Source organism: Plasmodium yoelii (genome assembly GCF_900002385.2).
Source record: "Plasmodium yoelii strain 17X genome assembly, chromosome: 14".
NCBI classification, from domain to species: Eukaryota; Apicomplexa; class Aconoidasida; order Haemosporida; family Plasmodiidae; genus Plasmodium; species Plasmodium yoelii.
This window is the reverse complement of record NC_036186.2, coordinates 1,046,830-1,062,951: the sequence shown is the minus strand read 5'-3', so window position 1 is coordinate 1,062,951 and position 16,122 is coordinate 1,046,830. Positions and strand designations below refer to the sequence as shown.

General features: G+C 21.1%; 4 protein-coding genes across 4 annotated transcripts; 1 reads left to right on the top strand and 3 right to left on the bottom strand.

The window, feature by feature from the left end:
* Positions 1–1,848: 1,848 nt before the first annotated feature.
* PY17X_1426500 (conserved Plasmodium protein, unknown function) lies at positions 1,849–3,702 on the bottom strand (the record flags this gene model as incomplete). Its single annotated transcript, XM_721473.1, has 1 exon — positions 1,849–3,702. The coding sequence occupies one exon, from the start codon at positions 3,700–3,702 to the stop codon at positions 1,849–1,851; it is 1,854 nt and encodes a 617-aa protein (XP_726566.1).
* Positions 3,703–5,482: 1,780 nt separating this feature from the next.
* On the bottom strand, positions 5,483–6,745 carry PY17X_1426400 (CS domain protein, putative; the record flags this gene model as incomplete). Its single annotated transcript, XM_022957526.1, has 4 exons — positions 5,483–5,576; positions 5,658–5,898; positions 6,007–6,168; positions 6,301–6,745. 4 exons carry the CDS (start codon positions 6,743–6,745, stop codon positions 5,483–5,485), a joined length of 942 nt encoding a protein of 313 aa, XP_022812902.1.
* Positions 6,746–9,660: 2,915 nt separating this feature from the next.
* On the top strand, positions 9,661–10,986 carry PY17X_1426300 (conserved protein, unknown function; the record flags this gene model as incomplete). The annotated part of the gene is made up of 2 exons (XM_022957524.1): positions 9,661–9,670; positions 10,127–10,986. The coding sequence occupies 2 exons, from the start codon at positions 9,661–9,663 to the stop codon at positions 10,984–10,986; spliced, it is 870 nt and encodes a 289-aa protein (XP_022812901.1).
* Positions 10,987–12,297: 1,311 nt separating this feature from the next.
* On the bottom strand, positions 12,298–15,537 carry PY17X_1426200 (conserved protein, unknown function; the record flags this gene model as incomplete). Its single annotated transcript, XM_022957523.1, has 6 exons — positions 12,298–12,343; positions 12,518–12,629; positions 13,034–13,061; positions 13,241–13,334; positions 13,458–15,160; positions 15,535–15,537. 6 exons carry the CDS (start codon positions 15,535–15,537, stop codon positions 12,298–12,300), a joined length of 1,986 nt encoding a protein of 661 aa, XP_022812900.1.
* Between the last annotated feature and the right edge of the window lie 585 nt (positions 15,538–16,122).

The following is a 16,122-nucleotide window of genomic DNA, read 5'->3' as shown; positions in this document are numbered from 1 at the left end:
AAAACACAAAAAAAAATATATTTCATGTGTGTAATTGCGATATTTTTTTTAATACTTATAAAACATTATTTTGCATAATATGGTTAAGCATATCATGTATTCACATATACATTTATACTCGAGGGATAAAGAAAAAAAATGTATTAATTATTTTATATATTACTATTTTAACGTTATATAATGAATTATTTTGATTATATAATATAAAAAACGGGGATGTACAAAATAAGATACTACTAAAATATAAATAATAAAAATATAATAATAATATATCAAAATATAATATATAAAAATATATATATTATTATAAAATAGTATATTATAAAATTAAATTCTAAAATCTATTTATTAAAGACTAATAAAAACATAATAAAAATTACATATTTTTTTAAAAATATATTTTCAATATAAATAAAAAAAAGTAAAAAAATAAAAAATGATAAAAATTATATGAGAATTGAAACGGCGGTGTTATTAAAAGCATTAAATAAATATATAAAAAATTAATAATATATTTATTTTTTTTAGGACTAAAAGAGAATTATATATAAAAGGCAATGATTTTAATAAATATAATATATATATAAATACATTTGATTCTATATATAAGCAATATATAATTTTTATTTACTTCGCAATTTCTACATATATTATTAAAACAGTAAAAAAAATAAAACTTATATTCGACCCATATTGGGGTATAGTAGTATATACTACAAGCACTTCATTTATTGTTTAATTATAAAATTTAATATATATATTATGTTGCTGTAAAAATTAAAAGTCAATCCTTAGAGTAATTAAAATACTTGATATGGTAAAAATTATGATTTTTATGAAAATATAATATATATTTAACTTGAAAAAATAATGATGATAAAAAATAATATTATATAATATTTATTACTATGTAAAAAATATCATTAAATTGCATATCTTGTATAAAATTGGGTTTATATATATTAGGGTTCCAAATTATATAAAAATATGCTTTATTGCGCTAGTAAGCTTTTATTATAATATAGTAGGTTATTAGTAGTCACTCTTTTTGTTCTTTTTTGTTTTTTATTTAGAATTATACATAATATTACTTATATTAAAAGTTATAAAAATGCAATAAAACATTAGTAAATAACCATATAATAATATTCTTAATCTATTGTATAAAAAAAGCTGTTTTTGTTATTATATTTTGCAAAAAGTATATATATGTGTTCTAGTTGTTTAACGTGGTATTATCTTTAAAATATAACAGCAATAATGCACATATTTTAAGTAATCAAATCTCAATTTGAAAACAAAACAAATAATATAAATATTATAAAATTATTTTTTATACAATATGCATATTTTTTAATTATAAAAAAAATAATAAATGGTGTTAGCAGTCTTAGGATTCTAGAAAAAGACTTCAATTTCTTCATTTTTACTATTTGTATTGCTATAATTAAATATGATTATCTAAATAATTTAGATATTATTTTACACCCGAATTTATTTAATAAAATAACTTTAAAGAAAATACTAAGTCAGTTTTTGTAAAGGTGGAAAATAACTAGTTACATATTAATAAAAACATAACGAAAAATATAATAATATGAAATAATATTTTTTAAAATATGCAATTTTTAATATAAATATTGAAAAATATATTTTATCTCTTTCAATTCGGATATAAAAATCACTAACATTACTGCACATTACTATTATTGACTATACTATTGGGCATTAAAATAATAGAATAATATTTATGACAACTGTCATAACAATTGTAATAATGATAATATAATAACTAATAAAATTATGAAACAAAAAATAAGTTTTTAGGATAAATATACATATTTATTATTAAAGTTTCCCTTTTTCTTGTAATTCTTTTTTTTGTTTTTGGGCTTGAAAAACAATATCTTCAAATCGAACTTTTTCAGAAGCTGATTTTGTCTGATCATTTGAGGATTTATTTTTTGTTTTATATCTTTGTGCCAATTCTCTAGCTCTTCTTTTAAAATTTGCAATTTTAATTTCCATGTCATTTACGTCATTTTGTGCTGAAGATAATAATTCTTTTTTTTTTTCATGAACTAATTTTAAACATCCAGATAATCCTCCCTGGTTTTTAAAAGTAAGTTTCCTTGTGGCCCTTCTAACAAAAGGAATACAGTCTATTTCGTTATCATTATATAGCGGATCACTATTTTCACTGAAACTATTTTGTTTCGTCTTTATCCCATCTTCTATATTGCTATTATTATTGTCATTTATTTTATCAGAATTAATCACATCTATGATATCCTCTGTTTTACTATTGCTTTTGTGTAAACTATCATTGTGTTCGATCTTATTTTTTTTTTCGATCATATTAATTGAATTTAAATAATCAGATCTTGTATAGCTACGAGACAATAAATTTTCTAATATAACAGAACTATCTTCGTGATTGTTAGAAAAATTATTACTAGAATATTTTAATAGACTATTAATTTTTTCACTTAACTCATTAGAATCTTTTGAACAATTCGAACTGAATGAATTAGAAACATTGCTTTCTTTATTATATTCCACATTTTGTATTATACTTTCATCATTAAGTATTTGATTATCAATTTTAGATTTATTCAAGTCTGATACATTATCATTGTTAATATTGTCATCTTGTTCGATATTTATGGGATCTTTATTATAATTATTTTCCCCATTTATATACATTTTATTCTTGTTTGTTTCTTCGTCATTATTTTCATTTTTTATATCATCTTCCCTTTTATCTTTTTCTTTTTCATTATATATATATTCTTCCTCGTCATTCTTTTCATTTTTTATATCATCTTCCCCTTTATCTTTTTCTTTTTCATTATATATATCTGTTTCTCCATCATTTCCATATTCCTCATAGTTTTCATATTCACCATAATTGGCACGTTCATCATAATTTTCATACACCTGAGAGTTAGCATTTTCCTCATAAGGATCTTCATTTTCATAATAATATTCGCCACTTTCATCATAATTCATACATTCTTCATCATAATAAGTATTGTCTTTATCATAATTATTATTTTCATTTTCCCATTTTAAAGGATTTTTATCATCATACGAATTTAGATCATCCGTGTTATTATTTTTATCTATCAAATATTCATCTTTATCATCATAATTATTTTCCATATTATGAATCTCATTGTAATATTGTGTATCATCATCATCATTTTTTTTTATTGATTCTTCACTATATTCTATATTGTTCTTATTTTGAATATGTTTCATAACTTGTTTAGAAAAGTGTAATACATTAGTCACTTTATTATTTGGAATATTTACCGAATCGTCCAAATCATTTAACGGTTCGGTTTTATCATTAACACTATTACTAGTAGTATTAATTTTTTGGATATTTTTTTTTATTGAGCCATCACATTGCTCTTTTTGTACATCATTAGTGTTTAATTCAGTTAGTCTATCTATATATTTATGACTACGGTATGATTTGTAATTTATCTTTTTATTTTCTACTGAATTTTGAGATTTATTAAGGGTAAGTTTTTTTGAGCATTCTTTTGTGACATTATTTTCAATTACTGTATCATTAGTTGGTAATTCTTCATCTCCAGTTTCTTCACATGTTATCCATGCTCTTGATAGAACTTCGAAATACCACCATTTGGCATTTGTTGCATCATAGTAATATCTTGCACTATTTTCCATTTCAACTCGATAAAATACGCCTATATTTACATATATATACTAAAATTACTAAATATTAATACAATTTGTAGAGTATTTTATTGATAATACCACTATACATTTGTTTACTATATTTTTTAATTTTTTTTCTGTATGCTCACAGTGATGTTTTTTAATATAACACCATTGCGATTTTAAATAACGTCGGAACTTAAATTTGCCGTAAAAAAAAATGAAGGAATACACTTTTGATTGTTATTTTATATATATTTCACATTATAAATGTATACATAGACATATATAAAATCTATGTATAATTTATCCAGGTAATCTAACAAATATTTTAAAATAATATGTAACAGACGACATAAAAGGTGGCATTATATTTGCATAAACTTTTCAACAAATAATAGCATATAAAAGTAACATAATGAATTTTAAAACATATTTTTAAAATCTTGAAAATGAAAAAAACACACAATCAAAAATAATAGCTATAGAGATTCCATAAGAAAATAGATATATGAAATATTATATATATAATTGTTTCAATTTATTTTTTAATTTCTATTTTCACGTAATGAATAAAAAATTAAAAAGTAATGAATAATTATATTTTGTAGAAAACTAATATTTATAAAAATAATTTATTTTAAAAGTTACAATCATATTAATATTTATGTGTGGAATTTGTGTAATTATTTCAATAGACACACAACATATAAAATAACAACTTTATTTAGGTATATAAATAATATTTTTATCGCAATTAAAACAAAAATATTATATATCCATTTTATATGTACTTAATAGTTATACATATGTGCATATATTATATACATATTTATATACATATTTATATACATATTTATATACATATTTATATACATATTTATATACATATATTATATACATATTTATATACATATTTATATACATATTTATATACATATTTATATACATATATTATATACATATTTATATACATATATTATATACATATATTATATACATATATAACATGTGTAATACATTATTTTATTTATTTTTTTATGGTTATAAAATATTTCTAATTGAAAAAAGGGAAGTTTTTTTATAGTAAGATATTATTACTGTTATTTTAAATTTATTATCATTCGCACACACTTTTTTTTGTATTAAAGGTAAATATTAAAAAGTAATAAAAAATCCAAGGTACAAAAACGTGCAACATTTAAGTATGAAAAGAGAATAAAGTTAAAGGACAACCATTAAATAGACAGCATTTATTACTTTTTAACATATTCAAACTTAAATGAAAAATATTTAAATACAATTCAGCTATATTAATTCTTATTATAATATAATCTGATCGGAAAACATAATATTGGACTCTATTATAAAATTATTTATTTATAATTTTTTTTTTTTTAATTATGGAAAATAGCTAACTGGGCAGCTAATTTATAAAATGCAGTTCATAGTAAAAATTTTCAAATTATATAAAATATGCATTATAATATACATCAGTTATAAATGGATAAATTGTTATTTAACTAAGACATATTAATTTAACACAATATAAATTGGAGCTAGTTCGTAGTATGATATTTTAAATAATTAAAAAATATAAAAGGTTATGCATACAATATACGTGTTTCCATTATAGCTCCATTCACATTATAATTGCATTTCATGAAATTATACATATGTATTCATGAACATGCTGCCAGACGTGTGTTATCACAATTTGAAATAAAAACAATTAAAAAGTGCTTCAATGAAATAACAATACACAATTTTGGGGGGCAATGGAAAAATTTTATTTAGAAAATGGAAACCCTTTATTATCCAATACATTTTTTAACAAAGCTTGCTCTTTTAATTCTTCAGGGGATTTCAATCCTTCGTTCATCCTGAGGAAAATAAATAAATATAAGCATATATGAACGTTTCATAATAAATCATAATGTACATTTTAAGGAAAATGAGATTACATTTTTTGTTTATATAGCATTTTTCTTATTTCTCCTTGGGTTTTTTCATCAAAATCTGTTAAATTTTTTTTTGATTCGATTTTCGTTGTGTCGATTTCTGGATCTCCCTTTATTACATATGACCACCAATTTTCTTTCTTTTTTTCTAAAAATATAATAATTTTTTTTTTATCTTCTATATTCCACACGCATTCCTGTTTATTCACCTCTTCATAGAACATTCCTTCTAATTTTACTTCATCTATAAATGAAAGAAAATTAAAAAAAATTGTCATATGTTTTCATATTAAAATAATACACAATATATAACTACAATCTTAACTAATAAGTACAATTTTTCGTTTCTTACTTAAATGTTGAACTTTTATATGTTTATTGGTTATTTCAACTTTTATTTCACTAGGTTTTATTTCCTTATTTAATGGAATTTCTAAATTAATTTCATTTAAGGATTGGTTCCAAAAATACTTTTCCGTCCTTCCTCCGTTCCATGTTGATATGTGTTTTTCGTCTATTTAAAAAAATATAAAATAATAAGTATATATAATACATAATAATATATGTACAATGTCTATTAATATATATTGTTCATGCTCCATTGTATGTTTTCTTTCTATTTATTTTCTATTTTATTTTTTTATACTGATAGAATCATAAGCTGGGGTGTGAGGGTTTCGATTGTTTCTTTGTGCCTCATTTTGGGTATTCTTTGTTTTTGCAATTTGAATGTTACTAAGTTTGTTTAATTCATCGCAAGGCGATAAATATTTATTTCTTATATCTTCGTTTTCAATTATATATGGTTGGTTTTTAATTATATACTTTAATTGGTGTTTTCTAAATAATTTCATTAATTCAGTTTCTCTGCTATTCGCCTTAAATCCACATGTATTATTATTTAATATAGCCTTTGCAATATCTCCATCATACTTTTTTGATAATGTTTGTATATCATCATCATTCATCATCAAATGAAAATAGTCAGTTTTATTTTCCAAAAAGGATAAAAATACATCCACTAAATCGTCTATTGATTTAAAGTCCCGGGCTATATGCATTAGCATATTTTCATGTTTATCATTTTCCATATTGTGTGTGTGTACGTTTTTTCTTATGTATTTAATTAAAACAAACAAAGTTAGCTTAGTAAAGTAAAAATGGTTGTCACAAATAATGTTAAAAAATTTGGCTTATTAAAAAAAAGAGACTATGCTGATATAGAAATAAATAAAACTTTAGATAAAATCAAATTTCTATTAGTATAAAATAAAATTATTTGGGTTTACTTTGTTTTATTTTATTTCTATTTGTAAAGAAAGAATATATTTTGCTTTGATTGTATATATAATAGTTAGCAAAATATCTGGTAAAATATAACAAAAAAAACACAAAAGTATATTTGTTCTTAAAGGGTATTATATGGACGGATTAAATATAATTATCGTTTACATTTTAACACATATAAAATTTTATTAATTAATGAATAATAGAAACTTTAAGAAAATTGTTTTGATGATTATAATGATTTATCATCATTTAACTGGTATATTACATTATTACTATATATTTTCACTAATCATTATTATTGTTATTTTATTTATTTATTCTACATGTTAGTGTTTTTCCTAAAGTTATTAGTTTACAAGTTATTCATATTTTTAAAAATTATTTTACATTTAGATTAATTTATTATATTAAATCATTTAATTATTATATTCATAATATTTGTAAAATATGTGTATAATGATGAAATCCTTATATAAAACTGAAAATTAGCAAAGCTAATTGATCAAATAATAGGCACATTATTTAAATGCTAAAATATGTTTTTTATTACACAATATAGATTTAAACCATTTAAAACAGGGTTGTGTCCAAAGTATAAAATATTATACTTGTGATATACATCCATATATAATACAATATGAAACAATTTGGAAGGTTTAATGTTTGTTCGTTTTCTTTTTTGATAATTATCTACTAATTTTGAAATAATTTGTTCATTTTCAATTTATGCTATATATTTACATATTTTTAATGTGAAATATGAGCTTATATATATACACATGTAATTAGCATAATATATATTAAAACAAAAAAAAAATCATATATTATATATCTTTCTGTGAATTAGCATATAACACTGGAACATTCCCTTTTTATTGTGTTATAAATAATTAATTTTTATAATTTCTTTGATGTCTTTTACTGATATATTATTATCATAGCATGATAAATACTTAATACGAAAACCAAAGAGCAAAAAGGTAGCATAAAACTAACAAATGGTATATAAGATGATATAGATTAATATTTTTTAGAAAAAATTATTTACACATATATTTTGATAGATATACTATGATAATTATTTTTAAAATCATTTTGGTGATTTATAAGGATATAAAAAAAGATAAAATCATTAAAATCGAAAATATTGTAATTATTCCTTATCAATACTTATAAGTATATTGACACCTATCTATGTTTTATATTTATTTACATAAAATTTATAATGGGAAAACGAAAATATCTTCTACAATCCTTGTTAATATGATTCCAAAACGAATATAATAATATAGATTGTATTATATGTTAAATAACCGATATATAATATTGTTAACAACCAAATAGTTAAATGATTGTTCAACAACTATTTCCTGTAATTACGCATATGTTATTAAATTTTTGAACGAAATGAAACATAAAAGGGTTATAAACAAATTTAAAATAAAATATATAAAAAAATAATAAAGTATAAAATATATATATATATATATATATATACAATAGCCGCTGTTTGAAACTCATAATATGGTCATATACATAATCATATAATAATAATATATGTATATATATAATAGGTACACTATACCATATTTATTGTAATATTTAAATATGTATAATTAGTTATTTTAATGTTATTATTATAATTACTCTATTTGTGTGTGTTTTTTTTTTTTTCAAGCTAGCCATTTATTTTATGATATGATGAAAAGATATATGTAACTTGACAGTATTTTTTTTAATTTATCAATAGAAAAAAATTGATATATATATATGTTTCCTTGTCAAATGCTAATATATTTATACATAAAATTTTATTACAAAACGTATTCGTGAAAATAGGTTGGACAAAATTTTAATATATTATTTTATGGTAAAACGTATTCTACATAATTCCAAATATGAATTGAACTCTATGTATATGATGAAAAAAAAAAAAATAATGACAATATACATACTGTTTTGGATATGAAGCAAAATATTGGCAAGCTATATGTATAATATATATTTATTTATATACTAATTTTTTTGTTGATTTTTTAAAAACGTCTACAAAATAATCTTAAGATAAAAGAATAATATTAATATACAAAGTATGTTTATAACATGTTTAAATGGTTTTATTTATGTATTAATAGATTGCATGCGATAATAGCTTTTTATTTTTTTACTTTTTTTGTATTTCCATTATTTGTAGCCATGAAAAAAATAACCAAAAAATAACCAAAAATAAAATATAGGAACTTATGTTATGGCTATATAGAATAATTTAATTATATACATTTTTTTTTTTTTTTCCATAAAATAAGTATATATAAAATTATCGGCAATTAAAAGATTTTTGATAATTTTGTATATACTGCAAATATATAAATAATTTATTTATGATAGTATATTGGTTTTATATTTTATTCTTAATTTTTAATTAAATATTTTTATTATCTCGCAAAGGGTGGGCTTGCATTTGTTACAAATTTTTTTTTCGATACCATTACATTTTTTTATTATTAACGCATAACAATCTATATCTCTATATTTATAATATATATAAATTTATAAAAAATATAAAAATATTTTTATTAATAAAACATAATATTATGCTTTAAAAAATAAAATAAAATATATTTATTAAACAAAATTTTAAGTCACACTTATTCTTAAAGAAACAAAGTAAATAAAACCAAAACAAAATACCTTTAAAAAAAAATAACACAACAAAATGTTTTATGGTAAGTAATAATAATAAAAATGAAACTTGCAATGTAATATTTAAAAAATGTGAATTTATCTATGAATATTTAAGAGTATATGAATAATATGTATACATATACAGCAATTATGTATATATATACATACCAATTTTAAGTAGTAATAAGTAATACATTTGGGCTTATAGAAACAATATCTTAGATAATGATTTGTTTTTATGGCAATGTATTATGAATCATATATAAATGTGAAAACATGGAATATAGGGGCTAATTGATTAACGACTTTATAATTATGTTATTATATTCATTATATGTTGTATAGTTGTGCATATTTTAAATATGGGCCCAAAAAACGTCTTAAGATATTTTTACATGTTATAACGTAGACGTAGATATAATATATATGTATACATTTTGATAGTTTTTATGATATATGAATATATATAAATATTTATGAATTTATTACCTTTTTAGGAAAAGTAATAAAATCTGAAGAAACTGTAGTCCCAGAACCTAAGGATGGATATTCTGTTATCCATTTATCACGAGCATGCTTAAACAATCCACAAGATGATGGAAAATTATATGTACAAGTAGAAGATGCCAGTGGTTGTTATAACATTTGCTGCTTACAAAAAAATGTATGTGAAGATACTCCTTTGGATATATTTTTAATGTTAGATAATGAAGTAAAAATAAAAACTAGTGGAACAACTGATGAAGTTCATGTTGTTGGATATTATGAAGTCTCATTTGGCCAAGATAATTTAGACGAAGATGAAGATGAGTTTGATGAGGATGATGAATATGAAAATGAAGCAGCTAGAATATTGACTAAAAAAAATACATTGAAAAATTCAAGTGCTTTTAGACTAAAAAATAAAAAAAATGAAGATGATGAAGAAGATGAAGATGAAGATGATGACGAAGAAGATGAAGATGATGAAGAGGATGAAGATGACGAAGAAGATGAAGATGACGAAGAAGATGAAGATGACGAAGAAGATGAAGATGAAGATGATGAAGAAGATGAAGATGATGAAGAGGATGAAGAAGATGAAGATGAAGGAGATAAAAAGAAAAAAAAGGGAAATAATAAAAGATCATTGGATGGAAATGGTAGTGGACCATCAAAAAAATCCAAATTAGATGATGAAGAACAATATGAAAAAAACCTTATTGAATTTATAAAAAAAAATGGAAAAACCACATTAACAGAATTAGGAAAAGTTAAAAAACCTGAAAGCTTAAAAATGAAATTAGGATTTTTTGTCAAAAAACGTCCAAGCGTTTTTAAATTCGATAACGATTCACAGATAGTGTCATTGAAATAATTCTGAGAATTCCTAATATCTTTCCTTTTTTATTTAATTTTTAACACAAAAAATATATATATTATTATATACAATTTTGCTCTTTGAAAGACATTTTTTATTTTATATTTTTTTATAAAATCTTTAATCACTATCATAACTGGCGATACATATACAGTATAATTTTATTTTAAATTGCAAACATACATATTAAATATAATTGTTTGAACTAGTTTTAAAATACAAATTAAAAAAATATGCATATGAAAATATATGTACTTATTTCTATTACAATATTTTATGAAATGCTAAATAATACATAACACACAAATTCTTTCACATTTTAATAAATTATATTTACATATAACGGTTGAATAATATGTACATGTAAGAAATAGAAGCTTATGCTTATAAATAAACATTATGTATATATTAATGAAAAATGTAATATACGATATGATAATATTTGAATGTATACATAAAAATTATTATATACTTATAAATATTTCCTACATAGACAAGAGAATTTCAGTTTCGGAATTATAGAACAAATCGATTCCTTTTAATAAACAATAGACATACACAAATATTCTTTCTTTTTATTTAAATAAAGTATATTTTGTAATATTTATGGGGGATAAATAAGCTATTTTTTTTTAAATATTAAAATTTTTTTCATATTATTATTATAGGCCTTTACAGTATTAACTATGAAATGTATTTCTGAATTTACGTCATTATTTTCATGTAATAAGGTATTTTAATCATTTAGTTATATGTTTATTCAATTGGCTATCTATTTATTGTGTTTATTTTTTTATTTCTTCGGTATTTTCTATAACATTTATATCCAAATAATGAGTGTACATACCATGTGGTAAATACCATGTGCCAATTTGGGGTATAAATATTGTGGACATTTAGTAGAGGAATATACACATGTCATTTTAAACTTTAAATGGTATATGCCTTTTAATTTAAATCGTATTTATTTACAATTTTAATTAAATCGTATTTATTTACAATTTTAATTTTTTAGTTTTAATTTTATAAAAGAACAAACTGCGCTTTCTCGAGAAAATATATATTTATAAACAGAATATATTATATTTATGAACGAAACACTTTTTACTCTTGAAAAAAAATCTCATATGGTATACATGTATTTATTATATACATATAAAAACATCATAAGTTATTTAAAATTACATAAATGTGCGAAATAATAGAGCATTATATATATAAACAATTAAAAACATAAAACGCACGAAACATTAAATAATTTTAAGATAAATTCAATATACTTTTTGCTAATAACATAAACCCCCATAATTAATAGGTCCCATATTGATTTGGGTTTCTCCTTTGTTGTTGCAAGCTGGAAATTTATATATATATATATAAATGTTATGTGTAAAAATGTAGAAATTATTAAGAATACATAAAATTTAAAAATATATATAAATAAAAAATACATAGTATTTGTACAAATCATGAAAGACAATTATGTATCTTTCTTTCTTTTTATTATTTTAATTTTTTTATTCATTACAAGTAATAATCTGGATCTTCTGCATTTTTTATGTGGATATTTTTAGAATTTCCACTGTTATCGAATTTATCATGTTCATAATCATCATTGTATGCATTCATCGTGTTGATGTCTAAGATGAAAAAAACATTATTTTAATATGTGTATAAATGGAAAGAAAATTGGATCCGTATATGCATATATACAATACATGACGCTTTTTGAACAACACATTTCCCTTCCTTTATCAATGCATTGAATATTGGAAAAAGTATCAAAATAAGTACAATTTTTTTTCACTTCTTTCATTAAAATTATTTTTTCTATTTTTTTCATAATTTTTATTAGTTTTATTATTCATATGCATTTGTTATTCCCTTGTCACGTTTGTACATTCTATTATATTTACAAATTGTCAAATGCGTACATATACATATATATACATAATATAAATTTATTTTTCGTATTTTGTGCAAATAAATGTATTTTTTTCTTTTTTTTTTTTTAATTATTATGAATGAGAAATCAAATAATTACTATTATCATCATCTGATTTGTAGTTTTCCTAAGAAAAAAATGAATTTAAATATACATATGTGAATGTGAAGAATTGCAAAAAATAAGGATCCAAAGGATCCTCAAAAGAAAGGAACAAAACAAAGTTCATATACTATATACTCATGTAAATAATCCACAAATGATATGTTAGTAATTTTTGTTTACAAAAAAAAAGTAATATATTACCTTCATATTAAAATTATCGTAACTCTTTTCCATACTATCACAATTAAATGAATCATTTTTTCTCTTGATGTTCATATTGTGTCCTTGATACATTCTATTAAAAGAAAAAGAGTAAAAATAAGTTTTAAAAAAAAAAATTGTATATTATTTAATATAGAAAGAGATAGATATATAGTAAAAAAAAAATAATATGATAAAATTTATTCAGTTGAATTACTTCTTATTAAAATTTCCCATAGGTGATGAAATGGGGATATTTTGTTGATACATATTATTTCTAAAGTTTGTATTATAGCCCCCATTAATATATGGATTCATCATGTTGTTTGAAATATTAGGGTTAACATTAATGGGCATGTTTGTCATTGTATTTTGTACATTTTGTGATAAATTATTTGGAATAACTTTAAAATTATTAACAAATGGAAATTTTGCTTGTTTATAGTTCATATTTTGATTAGGCATGTTGACATTATTTGCTTGCATATTTAAATTAGTTGGTGGTGGTGGAGGTAAATTGACATTTCCTTTTTTATTTAATCCATATACCATATTATTTTGCATCATATTATTTTTATATTGTTGTTGGAAATCATTTTTATTTTGTTTATTTTTATATTTTCCACCTTTAAATTTATTCATATTCATTAAATTGTTCATATTTTTCATCATATTCATATTATTCATATTCATGCCCATAGATGTATTCATCATATCTTTTTTAATTTTGTTATCCCCTTTCCATCCTGATATTCTTGGATCATATTTTAAAGTTAATCGAGAAATTAAAACACTTTTACTATTTACTGAATATAATTTAAATAAAAAGCATTCATTAACATGTCCTAATTTTTCAATTGGGTAATCAAAAACTTGTGGTGGAATTTTTAATACATTATATTCATCTGGATCTTCTTTATCTTTTACTTGTTCTATACCATTTTCTTTTGTTTTTTCATTTGATTGATTTCCTTTTTCTTTTTCATCTTCATTATAATTTTCATCATTTTTGTTTGTATTTTCTATGGAGCCATTGTTTTCATTTTGTTCTTCATCATTGTCATCTTGTCTTTTTTCATCTTCTCTTTTTGAATCATTTTCATTTTCTTTGTTTTCTTCACCTTCTACATTATTTTCTTCCTTTATTTGATTTTCTCTATTTTCTTGTGGTGAATTATTAGCACTATTATTTTTATTACTCGTATTTTCTGTCATTTTAAAACAATAATATTTGCATGTTTTTACCCATTCAGGTAATTCATTAACAATTGGCATATTAAACAAGACTGGCAACCATTTTTCGTGATTTGATAAATTTAAATAATAATCTTTGCTATATTCTCTAGATATATTACAAAATTTAGCTAATTTTTTAGGTTCAATAGGTAGAAATGGTAAATTAAATTTTCTTTTTTCAGAATCGTTATCTTTCCCTTCTCCTATATGATTCTCATTATTATCATTAATACTTTCAGTTTCATTGTTTGCAGTTGAAGCAGTTGTTTCGGCGGAGTTACCCTCAATTTTTTGATTTTCTTCTGGATATAATAAATATACATAACCATCTGGTTTTATTATATTTTTACTACTTTTTAAAAAGCTAAAAGTAAATAAATTTAAACGTAATTTAAACATTTCTGTTTGAGGGTCAATAAAATCTGGATACCCATGAAATGACAATCCAGGTAAAATATAATATAACACATCAAAACTATTAGGTGCAAATTTCGATTTTAGCTGTACAGGATTAATACCATAATGGATAACAATATTTTTACTTAGTTCTTGAATATTATTTTTAGCTTCTTGTTTTAATTCATTTTCTTTCAAACAACTGCAAACCTCAACAACATCATTTTCATGCTCTGCTAAAAAATCGTTACAAAAGCTAAAGTTCTCATCCCCAAATAGTAGTATTCTCTGCATAGAAAAAAAAAAAATAAAGTAAAATAAAATAAATAAATAATAACCAAACTACGTGCAGATCAAATGGAAACACTGTGATGTTAATGCGAAGAAAGATGGCTTTTGAATGAACAACAATGAAGCAATTATTTGGCCATGGGGAAATGAAAATTTTGACAAGCGTAACCGCATATAGCATATGATGAAAAAATGAAATAACCAATCGGCCTCATTTTTCAAGCGCCCCTTTTAATTCCCCATTTTTCCCGCCATTTTTCCATATAAAACATACATTTGTGTGCATTATTATTCAAACACCGTTGTAGTATACAAACACCCCTCAATATAAATATGCTCTTCTTTTTTTTTTTTTTTTTTTAAATTCTTACCATTTTCACATAAGGAATTTCAAAAAAAATAAAAATATAATAATGAAAAAATAATAAAAACTTAACAATGAATTAATACAGTTTTAATTAATAATAATCAAATATACGGCGTCTTAATTAAAAATTTTTTTTTTAAATATTTTTTAAGTTACAAATTATATTATTTCACGCAATTAATATAATTTTCCGTTCTCTAATTTACAATTATATTTTTTTTTACTTTTTTAATAAGTTCGATAACATAAATAAAAATGTATTTTACCCAATATGTTTTATTTTAAAATTGGGTATTTTAATTTTTTACAATTTATAATATAGCTTGTTCTTTTTATTGTTTTTTATAATGTATAAAAATATGTATCATGTATATTTGTTATTTTTTATCATACATATATATATGTAATATAAAAACGAATTTGTGAAAAATATTGTGTTTTTATAATTTCATAAAAAAAAACAACAATTAATAATATATATAAGAAAATAACCTATATATTACAAGCGTATTATTAAAATACATATTTACATATATATAACTACTTTGTTATATGTTAAAAAAAAAAACGGTATATTTAATTTCACCTATAT